The sequence below is a fragment of the Furipterus horrens genome, unplaced genomic scaffold (assembly GCF_987537825.1).
Source record: "Furipterus horrens unplaced genomic scaffold, mFurHor1.1.pri manual_scaffold_3, whole genome shotgun sequence".
In the NCBI taxonomy this organism is placed as follows: Eukaryota; Metazoa; Chordata; class Mammalia; order Chiroptera; family Furipteridae; genus Furipterus; species Furipterus horrens.
In genome coordinates, this window is record NW_028327173.1 from 25780142 (window position 1) to 25793632 (window position 13491).

Below are 13491 nucleotides of genomic sequence, written 5' to 3' on the forward strand. Positions count from 1 at the left end.
TCCCGGTACAGATAGTGGGCGGCCTCCCTCAACTGGGACCTCGGAAGCCGGGGTAACCTGTATGTATGTGCTGGCTTCTTGGCTGTCACCCTATAAAAGTGCCCACAACTGACTCAGGGCGACCCTTAGATTTCCAATGGCTTAAGGAGTGTGTTTAGAATCGTATGTTTTCGGTTCTAGCTTTTACGTTTGGAATTTCCTTGTTTTGTTGCTGAATGTGGGCCTGCGGAGGATGAACATTAACGTGACAATAATAGCTAGCAATTTTAAACGCTGTGTGTCAGGTACTGTATTAAACGCGTGTTTCTTATTTTAATTTTCACACTGTACCCGTAAGATAGGTAATGTTAGTAAAGTGACGAGGTAGATGACCAGTTAGGAGTGGGACCAAAACTTCAGTCTGGGCACTGAATCACGATGCCGTAAACTGGTCAAAGAAAGCCACCAACCTTTTAAAGATTTTTATTTACTGGATAACAACGTTATGGTTATACTCCGATACATCAGGTTGAAGTCTATAATGAAAACTAAGTCCCAGGAGCAAACAAAATTGAACCAGTGCTCACAAATAAAAGATACGTAGCTAAAAGGAATTATATACATCAAGAACAATCTCCCAAGGATTGCGATCCCTTCAAAGAAAAATCTGATTCAAATCCATGTAGGCTCAATTCTAAACATAGTTTTCACAAATTCTAAAGGGAGTTACGGGAAAAGTAATCCCGATTTGATAACTTTGCTATTGTTTTTAAAGCTACCTCTTCACAATTCAGAATTGGAACTGTTTTTCCCTTTTTAAAATGGATTTGCCTTTGTCCATCTTTAACACGTGGTCTTTAGAGCTGTCCTTATCTGTTTTCTCCGTGTTCTACTATCACAAGGCTACTTCTGTAATAATGTAATTTACAGAATGTCTAAAAGCCAACAGTTGTTCAGATCTGAAGGTCTGCGGGAGCCCGCCTACTGAGATTGTTTGTTGGCAACACTAACTGATTTGAAGGACATGCAGTAAGATTACTGCAGGTTCTGACCAGCTCAGATCCGGAGGACCCCTCTGCCTCTCCCAAAGAATCAGGAGTGTCTGGAATGTCAAGTGGTTGGAATTCTCCTTCTAAAGGAGGAAGAGTTCTGATTGTGCCTCCTCTGAACTGACCCCTAAGGCTACTTTTAGGAGGTGACACCCAATTTTTATTTTCTGTAGAGGGACTCCATGTAGCATGAAGCCAGCTCGGTGTCCCTGTGCAGTTCACTGGCAGAGAAAAAGCTGTTTGGGGTGACTGCTCCACGTGGTTGTCCAGATCTATAGCAACACCTGGAATAAAACAGTGACCTGTAGGGTACTGGTTCCTTTTGCTATCTTTGCCATGAATTTCTGTTTTTTTCTTTAACTGGTTACCATTAGTTCCATTTCCAGGTATTTTATAAGTGTTTTCTTTAGTACTGGAGTCAGTGGGTTGAATATGACTACAGGTAGTACTAAGTGTATACATCTCATTAGAAGATACAGTTTCCTGTCCATCCAAAGTGCATTTTTCATCATTCCTATTGTGATGGTCAGAATCTACCTGAAATGCAGAGGAATTTAAACTAGGATACACTGTTTTGTGTGTTTGCTTTTCCACTATCAGATTATAATCGGGTGCAGAAGAGAGTTGCTTCAGTGAATTTGCAGGGGTGCTCTGGTATTTGGCAAGATGTTTTGACCTGTCTGAATAGAATTCATTATGCTCATCCTTCAATTTATATTGTCTCCAAATCCCTCTTTTAATCTTTTTAAAGCCTAGGTGGAAAATTTCTAGGACATTTAAGAAAAGTGAAACAGTGGCTATGGATTGCATAAATAATAGGAATATTGTCTTTTCTGTTGGTCTTGAGACAAAACAATCAATTATATTTGGACATGGATAACCATGACATTTAAATAGAGGCTCTAAATGAAATCCATATAAAAGATACTGTCCAATCATGAACCCAACTTCAACTGCAGAGCGAGCGAAAATGTGTATCACATAAGTGCAAAGCAAGGTTCCTCTGAGTGGAGCTTTATTAAGTTTTCTGTGCTCCAGCTGACAAAGTTCTTGCTTCAGTCTCCTCCGATCCCCAGATATTTCAGACTCTACCCCCTCCAGTTCTCCTCTCAGTTGAACTTTCTCCTTCTGCCTCTTTTTCTCCAGAACGCTCAGTCGATACAAAGCATGGCCCACATAGACCAAGGATGGTGAAGACACAAAAATCACCTGCAGAACCCAGTATCTAATGAGGGAGATAGGAAAAGCCTGGTCATAGCATATATTTCTGCAGCCAGCTTGTTCTGTATTACAGATGAAGCCAGACTGCTCATCATTCCAGACATTTTCAGCTGCTACACCCAGAACAAGCATACGAAATATGAACAGGGTGGTGAGCCAGATCTTTCCAATCATGGTGGAGTGGATGTGAACTTCCTCCAGAATGCCTCCAAGGAAATTCCAGTCCCCCATGTTTGTTTAGTCCACCATCTTAGCTCTGAACCCCATCAACTAGGAGGCATAAAGTCTTCCATTCTGACGGCGTGCTATTTCTTAAAGCAAACCTATGGCCAAAATATGAACAAAGCATCACTCTATCAGTGTGCTGGTTGCTTTGCTTTTTCCCTAGAGAGTTGTGATAATCTGTTACCAAGAATATATTTAAGATATCAGAAATTTAAATTCACTTACCTTTAGACCTCATACTGCAAAATTATGGGGGGGAAAGCATGATACTGGGAAGGGGTTTATATAATCTCTACAAAGAATAGAACCATAGGACTTCCTGTAAGAAAGGAGTCTTTCTACATAAAGTTTGTTGTTTTATTTATTTTTTCAACTCAGAGCTTTTGAAGAGATTCCTAAAACTACTGATTTAATCTTACAAACCTGTTAAGATTATTTTGTATAAAAGGTATAACCAAAGTCAGTGCTTTTAAAATCTCATTAATACACAAAGGAAAATGAACGTGTTTCATTGCATAATTCAGTAAGCTATAGCATTTAATGAAACCAGAAGAAACAGGTCTGGCTCCTGCTATAAGAATTTAATTAGTTTTTTAATCCACACTTAAACATCTAAATTCTGGTTTCTTTATGGTAGTTTTGAACATTTTCAGAAATCATTTCAGTAGTATACTTATGAATATTCATAAAATCCTTATACTTTCCTATGAAAAATACTATAAATTTTTATCATCTTAAAATTAACTCCAGAACTTCTCAACTATTTTATACTACCAGGATGTTATTAGATATTACTTGAAATAAGTGGAATATTGGTGTGGTGATGGTAGTATAGAAATTTTCATTGTAACAGTATTTGACCTATTTAGGACAAGTAGCTTGCTTTTGTGGAGGGAACAATGGGACAAGTTATAATTTACATGGCTTGAATTATCAGCCAGTAGGTTTTATATTAAGGTTGGTATCCTAGGGTATCAAAGAGGAAAATATATCTCAAAGGAAAGAAAGAAGAATGAATGTTTTCGTTCACTTTCATTTAACGTATAAATATATGTGTTATACCCCTTATTGAAAGGGGAATGTTACATAATCAAACAATGTAGAGGGATATTAAAGCTACAGGATAACGTTCATCACAAAAACCCTATGAGGTAGGCATATTGCTTCCCTATTTTATAATGAGGAAACTTAGACACACCTTAAATTATCCAAGCCACAGCTAAAACTGGAATTTAAATTCAATCAATGTGGCTTTAAAGTCAGGTCTTAACTTTTTACTAAACTGTTATTTTTTTCTCTTGAAGCATATTTAAGAAACTTACATGAAAAACATTAAGAAATCATCTGTTTTCTCTTAAATGTTTAATTATTTAAATAGTGATAGTTTTGGCTTTTTAAATAACTGGTTAGAGCCTTTTTGAAAGCTTTATGTAGTTAAAAAAGACTTAAAAATCATCAACCATCTAAAATTTAGTTGTATTCCTCAGATAGAGAACATTTCTATTTAACTTTGTTAACAATAATATACTCTTTGACCCAACAATCCGAAGCACTTTAAAGTGTAAGCAGATATTATTGATGGTAGTAATCATAGCTTGAAAACATCCAAAATAATTATCAATACAAGAAAGACATAGTACCACATCCAGTGTGGTACTATGCAAACAGTAGAAATGATAAATATGTGTTAATATAAAAAGACTTCATAAATTGTTTCCGTGACATTCAGGTTATAAAATAGAATAGAATGGCCCCATTACTGTAAATTTACTTAAATGTAGAGATGCATAGAAAAAGCGTAGAAGGATATTTATCAAAATGTTAACTGTCATCTATGGGTAGTATGAGTACAACTGACTCGATTTTTTTCTTACCATGAGCACTTTACTTTTCCAATCACAAACAGAAATAAAAGATTTTTTTTCCCCTTAAAGGGCATAGTATTTACTGAAAGAAGGAACAGTATTATTTCACTACAAATCTTAGGTTCTAAAGCTTTCATAGCAAATGACATGAATACTAGTATATATAGATACAGTATTAGAGAATTCAAAAGCAAAAAAAGAAAAAGTTTAAATGGCTCTTAATTAACTAAAAGAGAGATTAACACAAACCTTTTTTAGCTTAGATAAATTTGAAGCAACTCATTCTTAGAAGTTATACCACATCCATTTTCAACTCGTTCTCTGAATTTGCCCTTTGCAGGTGTAGAGCAGGTTCCATTCAGTTCAGTGAGTGAATGAATCAGCCACCAGCTAAAATGCATTTCCCTTTCAGCTCATTCTTGCTTCTAAAACAGTCTGTCCAAAAGAATCTTTTGCACCAATGTTGAAATAGACTCTATCTGCACTGTCCAATAAGGTAGCCCCTAGCCACATGTAGCTTTTGAGCTCTGGCAATGTGGCTTATGTAAGCTACCTGTGCCAAATGGCTGCTTTACTGAACAACACAGATAAAAATACTTGAGTATTTCTAATAACCCAGCACAGTTTAGAAGACTAAAGTTATGAACCCCAAATTAAGCTTTTTTATAGTAATTTTGCCCTCTGGGGAACCCAATAGGACAATCACAGTGTTTGGTCATATGAACAATATTTCTAGTGCCAAAAAATCTTTCTGACTAGATAAAGTCATCAATCTTAATAATCAATGGGTCATGTCCGATTTCATGGATGAATGCTGTTGCTCTGTCCACTTTCCTATTATTAATTACATTGGCCGTTAGGTCATTAAAGGTCTGTCCTCAGAGCCAGTGATCTGGTATATTCATTATGGCAGGTGAGTGTCTCTTCCCTGGGCTTGTTGGAAACTAATAGCTACTTTTCAGATTAAACACAAACATTTCATCAGGGAGGGAAAAAATATATATATATATACTCATATTTGTATATTATATAAATTATATATTATGTGTAATATATTATTAACAAAGTTGAAAAACACTAAGCCTCAGTACTCAGAGAAATGCAAATTAAAATAAAACATTTTTAACTATCAAAATGCAACTTTTTCAAAGATTTATAATATCTGCTTTTGGAAAAATATGAGAAAACTGTTACTCTCATATACTGTAAGACTATAAATGGATACAGCTATCTAAAAGGCAGTTTAAATTTATCCAAATTAACATAGCATTTATGTTTCTGGATGCCTGAAGTACTCGTTCAGCAAAACATACTCAGAGATACACTGTATACACAGTTGGTGATGTAAAAAATCAGCAACAACTTGTGTATCTTTATCATTCAGCAACTCAGAGAATAAGTATCTCTACAAACAGAAAGATCTGTCACATTATAAAGCAAGTTACAAAACAATACATGTAGTATAACTTTTTTTATCCTGTTAAAACCTACATTTCACATGTATATTTAATTAGCTAAAACAGAGAGATTGTTAACCCAAACCTTTCTTAGTTTAGGTAAGTCTGAGAAGCACCTCATGCTTAGGGGGAGTTATACCAGGGCCATCTTCAACTTGTTTTCTGAATTTGTCCCTTTGGGATGTAGAGCAGATTCAGTGCAATAAAGTGCAGTGAGTAAAGTCAGCCATTGGCTAAAATACATTCTCCTTTCTGCTCATCCTGGATAGAAAAAGGTATAGAATACACACCCAATTGTTGACAGTGGTCATCACAAGGGAAGAAAGCAGTTTGAGGGTGGGGGGCAGTGAGAATAAAGAGGAGTTACCTTTTTAAGTTCTTGCTCAAATCTTTGTTTAACCAAGAACATACTCATATTCTCATATTCAAATTAAAAAGAAATTTAAACAAATCTCAGATCAGCTCTTCTCAAAATGCTAGAATATTTTTCTCACTATATTAAGTGTAGGTACTCCTTTCAGAATACAGCAACATGTTTAGATGGCTGTTTATAAATAAAACATGTTGATGAAAGAAGAAAAAGTGTATTTCCTATGTTCAGATATAACTACTGTTTTGGAAAAAGAATGGCCAACAATCTGAGTTCTCTACAGGAAAATGACACAGGCATCTCAGCTTTCAGCTATGACATTTTTACCTTCTGTAAATAAATACTAGCCACTCCTAGGAGAGCCACTGGCCATGTGAAGGATGAGAATCTTATCAGAGGTGAGAATCCAGAGCCAGGTACATAGTGTGCACTGGAAAGCCAGTTCCAGGCTCCTTGGGATCCTAGACAAGCTATTAGAATCTTAAACTAGCAGTCCAGAGAATTCTCTCTTCTCTTGTAAGTTATTTCTGCTATCCCTGGGGCACCCACAGAAATGTTTATTCCTATACTCCTCCAGTATTCTTTAAGTTTTGGGGGGACACGGCATGGTTAGACATGTAGGGGCGGAGAGTATGGGCTTTCAAGTCATTACCGATCTTAAATTGTGCCCCCTCTTAGACAACTTACTTGATTTTTAAAAGAGTTTCCATGTCTTTGCTCCAACTGGTGTGTAGCTCAGTGGGTTGAGCATTGTCCCGCAAACTGAAAGGTTGCTGGTTTGATTCCTGGTCAGGGCACATGCCTGGGTTGTGGGCCACGTCCCTGGTTGGGGTCATGCAAGAGGCAGTTGATCACTGTTTCTCTCCCTCTTTCTCCCTCCTTTCCCCTTTCTCTAAAAATAAATAAAATCTTAAAAAAAAAAAAAAAGTTTCCATGTGCTCCTCTCTAAGATGCAAAGAATAGCCACCTTTCTGGGTTCTTAAAAAGATTAGCAATAGCTGTGGCCATGTGGTTCAGTTGGTTGGAGCATGGTCCCAAACACCAAAATGTTGCCGGTTTGATAACCAGTCAGGGCACACACCTAGGTTACGGGTTTGATCCCCAGTCAGGGTGCAGATAGGAGGCAACCGATCAACATTTCTTTCTCTGTTTCTTTCTCTCCCCCACCCTTCCTCTCTCTAAAAATCAATAAGCAAATCCTCAAGTAAGGATTTAAAAAATTAAATAAAAAAAAGATTAGCAATAATTATAGAAAGCACCTTAGTGATCTATCCTCTGGAACTGTAAGTGATCAGAACCAATTATCAGTAGTCTGGCACAAGTATGAAAATTTTTATTAACAGCATAGTACAGTATTTGTGGATTCTATCAAGTCTTCTCTATAGTATATCTTCCAAGAACAAGTCTCTTTTAGAGGATACATGCATGCACCCCATATGCCTGGGAAAGACCCATTTCTCATTTTTACTTCCCTTTTCTCCCTTCCTCTTCCCTCCCCTTGCATTTGAAGCTCCTTCCTTAAAACCTAAGTCCTTTTGAATGAAGTCTTTGCAACTGGTGACTTGACTTCAGTGGTGGTCCGCCTTCTTTTAAAATTGTTAGCATTTGCTGGGACTTCTCTCTTTCTTCATAGAGTTCTCCAGTTTCGTTTTGTTTTTTCTTTTTCCCCAGCTGGCTCTTTTTATTAATTGGTTTCTGTTAGGGGCAGATTAGTTTGCTGGGGATAAGAAAATGTTGAAAAATACAGCAAATAAGACACAAGCTAAATAAGCTGCAATTGCTATCCAAAACCGTGGATCTTTCAGCAATGTCTTATCAAAGCAGCTAAACACAGTGTAACCTATGGACATTCCAGCAAATCCACCTGCAATGTGAGCTGCAAAAGACACCTTGGGAGAAAAGGGGAAAAAATGGAAGTAAGTGAAAAAAATGCTAGTTACATATTTCAGTTGCATCTCTCTTACAAAACAATACCATCACAATCACACAAGAGTTTTAGAAATCTGAAGGACAAGGAGCTCAAGCAAAAGACACAAAAACTCCATGTGCACAGAGAGGAGATGTTCTAAAAATATGCAAAGCTAGAAAATGTCATTTCACTGACTCTGTGAGTACATAAGACAGAGCTATTGTTTCTCATTCTTCTTGGTCATCATCCCATTTTGGATGGATCTTTATAGAGCCAACCAAGAGAATAGACTTGAGTTGCTTGAGAGATCTCTATAGCAGCATAATCTGATCCTGCATAAATGAAATGTCAGATTTAAAACACAGAAGCTACCAAATTCAAAGGCTAATTCCAACAAAATGAAATCTTTGTAAGTTTTCTGTACATTGTAAATTCATCTGTACCCAAGTTGTCATTGCTGATTTCCAACCTGCTTTTTTATTCTCTGTGGACAGTGAAATCCCTTCTCTCCTGTTCTGGAATGGCTACCAGCAGGGCAGATGCAGAGGAGCAGAGCCAGTGGTCAGGGCCATGAGTGAGTTAAGTGAAAAGAACAATCCCAAAGTCTGATTTTCTCAATTTTCTTCCAGATGGAAATTTGCCCTAAATCACAGAATTGTTGCCCCTATTTGATGACCCTTTTTTAGGTATTGATAGGATAAGTAAACAAATTTTCATTGACAAAATAATAAGCCGAACTCACCGGTGACCCATTTGCAGGAACAAAGAACCTTCGGTACAGAGCGAATCCCATGTCCGACGCAACTAGAAGGAAAGGCAACCTGATGGAGCATCAAAGTCTCCACAATATAACACCAAATGCTTTTGGTTTCCCTCTAATAATGGTAGCAGCTAACATTCATTGAGATTTATTCTTTGCAAAGTGCTCTTCTAAGAGCTTCACAATCATTAATCCTCACAATGACCCTACAAAATTGGTACTATCAATTATCCCATTTTTCAGATTTATTCAACTAGTATTGATTATCTCCTTTGTGCCAGGCACTGTCCTAGGTGGTGGACATACTGGAGTGAGATCAGCCCTATCTCATGAAGCTAAGTGAGGCAAACAAACAAGCAAAACATACAGTGTGTCAAGTGGGTCTAAGTGCAGTGGAGAAACACAAAGGAAGGAGAACTGGGGATTCTGGGAGTAGAGTGTGATCTTTAAGAAGAGAGTCAGGGAGGATATCACTGAGCAATGACTTTTGATGGAGATAAATAAGCAAGCCATGCTGACCTTTGAAATAAGAGTGACAGGCAGAGGGAAGAGCAAATGCAAAGTCCCTAAGGCAGGAAGCAGTTGATCTCATTGGGTAGGTGGTTTTCAAAGTGTGGTCCCCCCCCAAAAAAAACAAAGAAACAAAGTGTGGTCCCCCTGCCAACGCAACAGTAGCAATATCACCTGGAAGCTTATTAGAAATTAGTATTTTCAGGCCCACCCCAGACTTAATGAACCAGAAACTCTGAAGATGAGGCTCATGGTCTGTTTTAACAAGACTTGCAGGGGATTCTGGACACTATTAGGGACAAAGTAATAGGTGATGAGCAGGGGACAGACCATATAGGGGGCCTTAAGGGTTATTGTAAGGACTCTGACTTTTATTCTGAGTAATAGGAAGCTTTTGAAAGCATTTGAGCACAGGAGTGATATGATCTATGACACAATCTATCTTAGGTTTTTGGTTTTTTAAAACATTTTACTTTTAGAGAGGAGAAGGGAGGCAGAAAAAGAGGGAGAGAAACATCAATGTGTGGTTGCCTTTTGCACACCCCCAACTGGGGACCTGGCCCACAACCCAGGCATGTGCCCTACCTGGGAATTGAATCGGTGACCCTTTGGTTTGCAAGCCGGTGCTCAATTCACTGAGCCACACCAACCAGGGCTATCTTAGGTTTTTAAAAGCTCTTTCTTATGGTTATGTAGGGAATAGACCACAGGGGAGCAAGGACAGGAGCAGGAAGACCAGCTAGATAGATTTATCTCTCGCACATTGATGTTCCTCTCCCTCTCCTCCCTTCCTTTCCTTTCTCTCCCCTCTAATAAATAAATAAATAAATAAACAAACAAACAAATAAAAAGTCAGGTCTGTGCTGCAAAAGGAGATCACTAGGTTTCTTGGCCTAGAACTCCACCCTACATGACCAGCACTTGGAAACATCTCATGCAGCTGTCACATTCCACCCCCACCCCCCATTCCCTGTGCTGGACTTAGTGAGCCACTATGTCCTAGGAGATGGAAGGACCTAGTCCTTGCCTTTGGGAAAATAGCTTCAGCACCATGTGTTCTGGCTCCTTTCCCTTTCAATACTGTATTGACGTTGAAGTCACTGGACAGGAATTGAGGTCTAGGAAGTACTCAATGTTCGTTTCATTGTAAATGACTTTTACACAACGTTCTGGCTAAATGTGGCTGTATGGTATTTTCAATCATTTACATTTCCTGATCCAGTGTAAATGACACACAGAGATGGGACTAGGAAAGCATAAGAAAAACCCTGCCAGAGAATAGGGCTGATTGCTTGGAAACAGTTGCTCTGCTCTAGTCTTGCTTTGTCAGAAAACATATCCAATAAATAATGCTTAAGGCCAATTGTCCTCCACAATTAAGGACAACTTTTACCATTAAAAAACCATATACACACACACACACACACACACACACACACACACACACATTTTCCCAAGGAAATGTGTTAAAAATTGAAATGTTCTTATCTAGTATGTGTTGTAACTTTTCTAATTTTCAATAGTAGGTAAGCCAGGCCAAAGAACTTTTAGAAACAACGTGTGCAGGGAAGTGGGGAAAGTTAGTGTTGGCGTATCCTACTTCTGCTTGTAGAATATAATAAAAGCACATCATTCAGTAGCTTTATCACTTACCTCAGAATGACATAAACTATATTTGGAAAAACGCTGTGCATGAGCCACATGGCGTGCTTACTCCAACATTGAAGAGTGTTCAAGAAGAGTATAAAAACAATTTCCACATCAAAGGTTTGAGGCTTATTTTATAAAAGTCACTCATAATTGCTCAAAAGAAGCAGACTGAAGACCAGGTAATTTGTGTAACAACTTTTTTCGGTCAAAGGATGTGTCCCTTGGTTCTAGTTGTGACTCTTGAACAACTCAGGCGGCACCTCAGCTCCCACCACAACTCCCCTGACTCCCAGACCCGCTTCCCTGTCTGTGCTGACAACTCTCACCTCTCGGATTTCTTCTGGAGAAAAAAATTTATATAAGTATGGTATAGACTATAACAAGTCACTTATTTTCTCTCAGGATCAAACATTGCTTTTACAGTTAAACTGTTCATAAACTAAATTTAGTCTTTTCTCAGAGGCGGTCATCCCTGTTCCCACAGTGTATGTAACTGAACCCTTGATACAATAAGCAGAATCATGTTTTCTTACCATGTAGTAGCCAAAATCTTAGGCTTTATCAAGTGTCATCTCTGTCTTGGCCCTCCAGTCTGACACCACAGTCTGATCCCAACGTCTGCCCTTCTCCCCACACCCTCTGAGCAGGTACAGCTTCAGCTCATCAGCTCTGGAAACACAAGTAACTGGCCCTGCTTTTGCTCTTGTTTTTGTGGGTAGAAAAGGGGGTTCTATAGAAAGTAACTGACAGCCTTGGTTCCCCATGCCCTCCCCCTCCCCCCGCCCGCCTGCAGCTGTCTAGGAGTTCCCCATGATAGTGGGGAGTGTCAAGCTGAGCTCCGGCCTTGATCAGCCCCCAGACTGGCAGCTGCAGATAACGACTGAATTCAATAGTTTCTTTTTTCTTCCCCCTATAAAACAGCCCCTCCTTCCCTAGGAGCCTGGAGTCGGGCCATTCGCAGCACAGCTTCCTCCCCGATTGCTAATTCCCTAAATAAACTTCTTTTCTTCTGCTGATTGCCTCCTCGTGGTTCTCTGAGCGACATGGTTCTTACAGTAAGTAACCTCATAGGGCAAGCTGACCAGTAGGTACTCATGCCTCAAGCCTGTAACTTCTTCAGTGAAAGGTGTCAAGTCAGCCCTATCCATTTTTCTTGTGCATCTAGGTTCACACGCCTTTGAAATGTCTAAATACCCCTGGGAGGGCATATTTACCCTCAAGAGAGCACATGATCTAGCTAACTATCCCTTAATCCAGTCCCTGCCTTGCTTTCTCAAATCTCCCTTACTTTCCTCCTTAATTTCAAATGCATAAAAGAAGCTGCAAAACTGTTTTCCAGAGCACTTGAAATCTTGCTCCCCGGCATATGTCATCAGTTTGGCTCAGAGAAACTCATGAAAATTCTCTACATGTTTGGACATTGTTGCATCGACATTTTCTTCTATCTTATGCAGCCTGCCACTATCCAAAAATCTACCCTGACTTTCAGACTCAGCTAAAATCCCACCTCCTCTCCATACTGAACACTCTTCCTAAAATTTCTTTAGCATGTAATTCTCTTCTGTAATTCTTGGAGCTGTCAAAAGCCATGTGGTCATCCTTTTTGTTCCCTGAACTTTCACTTCCATTTCCTCCACTCCCATTTTCAATCCTTAGCTACTCGTCACCTCGGCAGCCGTCCGTCTGGAGAGACGATGGTGTAGCTTCTTAAGAGTCCATCTGCACCGCCGAGAATGGCTGTGCAGTCCGACTCGGGAGTCACCTCGGCAGCCGTCCGTCTGGAGAGACGATGGTGTAGCTTCTTAAGAGTCCATCTGCACCACCGAGAATGGCTGTGCAGTCCGACTCGGGAGTGACATGGTAGTATCTGTCTCCTCCCGTGTTGAATCGACATCTTGCGATGACGCTGAAGCTACAGAGCCTGGGCAGGGTAATATGGAGGGTCTGCTGTTGCCCATGCAGCAGACCCCCCCTCTCTTCGCAGCTGAAGGGTCCAAGGGAAAGACGGAGTCGATACAGCTTGGGTTCAGGTGCGCCGCAGGAGTTGCCGGTGTTGACTACAACGTCAAACCGCCTTAGGGACTCCGGCTCCGGATTTTCTGTCAGGGTTTACTCCCTTAGCCTTTCCCCTGAAGAGGTATGCCGCAAGGCAGCGGAGGTTTTTTGGAGTCAGAGTTTTCCTTCTCTGATGTACCCTGACTGGAAGATCGAACCAGCGACACTTAGCTCGCAGGCCGACGCTCAATCCACTGAGCTAAACCAGCCAGGGCAAAATTGGAGGATCCTTAGCTACTATTCTGTGCTTATATCCTAGATTAGTTGTTTTTCTTTTTTCCCCAATCTGGAAACTTAGAAATTGAGGAAGGAAATAGATACCAGTGGTTTTCAAGCTTTCCCTTTTCAGAAAAAAAATATATATGTACAGAATCCAATGTATGAACAAGAAAAATCCAATATATAAAACAAATGAAGCTATTGTGGTTGAAGTGGATGGAA

At 39.5% G+C, this 13491-nt stretch overlaps 2 protein-coding genes across 6 annotated transcripts in view; both read right to left on the reverse strand.

Annotated features, from left to right (window-relative positions):
- Positions 1 to 727: 727 nt before the first annotated feature.
- GJA9 (gap junction protein alpha 9) lies at positions 728 to 2644 on the reverse strand. The gene has a single exon (XM_090269158.1). The coding sequence runs from the start codon at positions 2478 to 2480 to the stop codon at positions 933 to 935; it is 1548 nt and encodes a 515-aa protein (XP_090125284.1). The 5' UTR covers positions 2481 to 2644; the 3' UTR covers positions 728 to 932.
- Positions 2645 to 7484: 4840 nt separating this feature from the next.
- RHBDL2 (rhomboid like 2) overlaps positions 7485 to 13491 on the reverse strand; it is a 45638-nt gene continuing 39631 nt past the window's right edge. For 2 of the 5 annotated variants that reach the window (XM_090271567.1, XM_090271566.1), the window contains 2 exons: positions 8818 to 8879; positions 7485 to 8055 (listed from right to left, as the gene is read on the reverse strand). In XM_090271567.1, coding sequence (XP_090127693.1) covers positions 7876 to 8055; positions 8818 to 8879 — 242 coding nt within the window. In that variant the 3' untranslated portion in view covers positions 7485 to 7875. The other 3 variants (XM_090271568.1, XM_090271569.1, XM_090271570.1) reach the window with 3 other exon arrangements.

Bases quoted from the DNA above. Each gene is read 5' to 3' on its own strand.
- GJA9 (XM_090269158.1), bottom strand. From the start codon at position 2,480: ATGGGGGACTGGAATTTCCTTGGAGGCATTCTGGAGGAAGTTCACATC.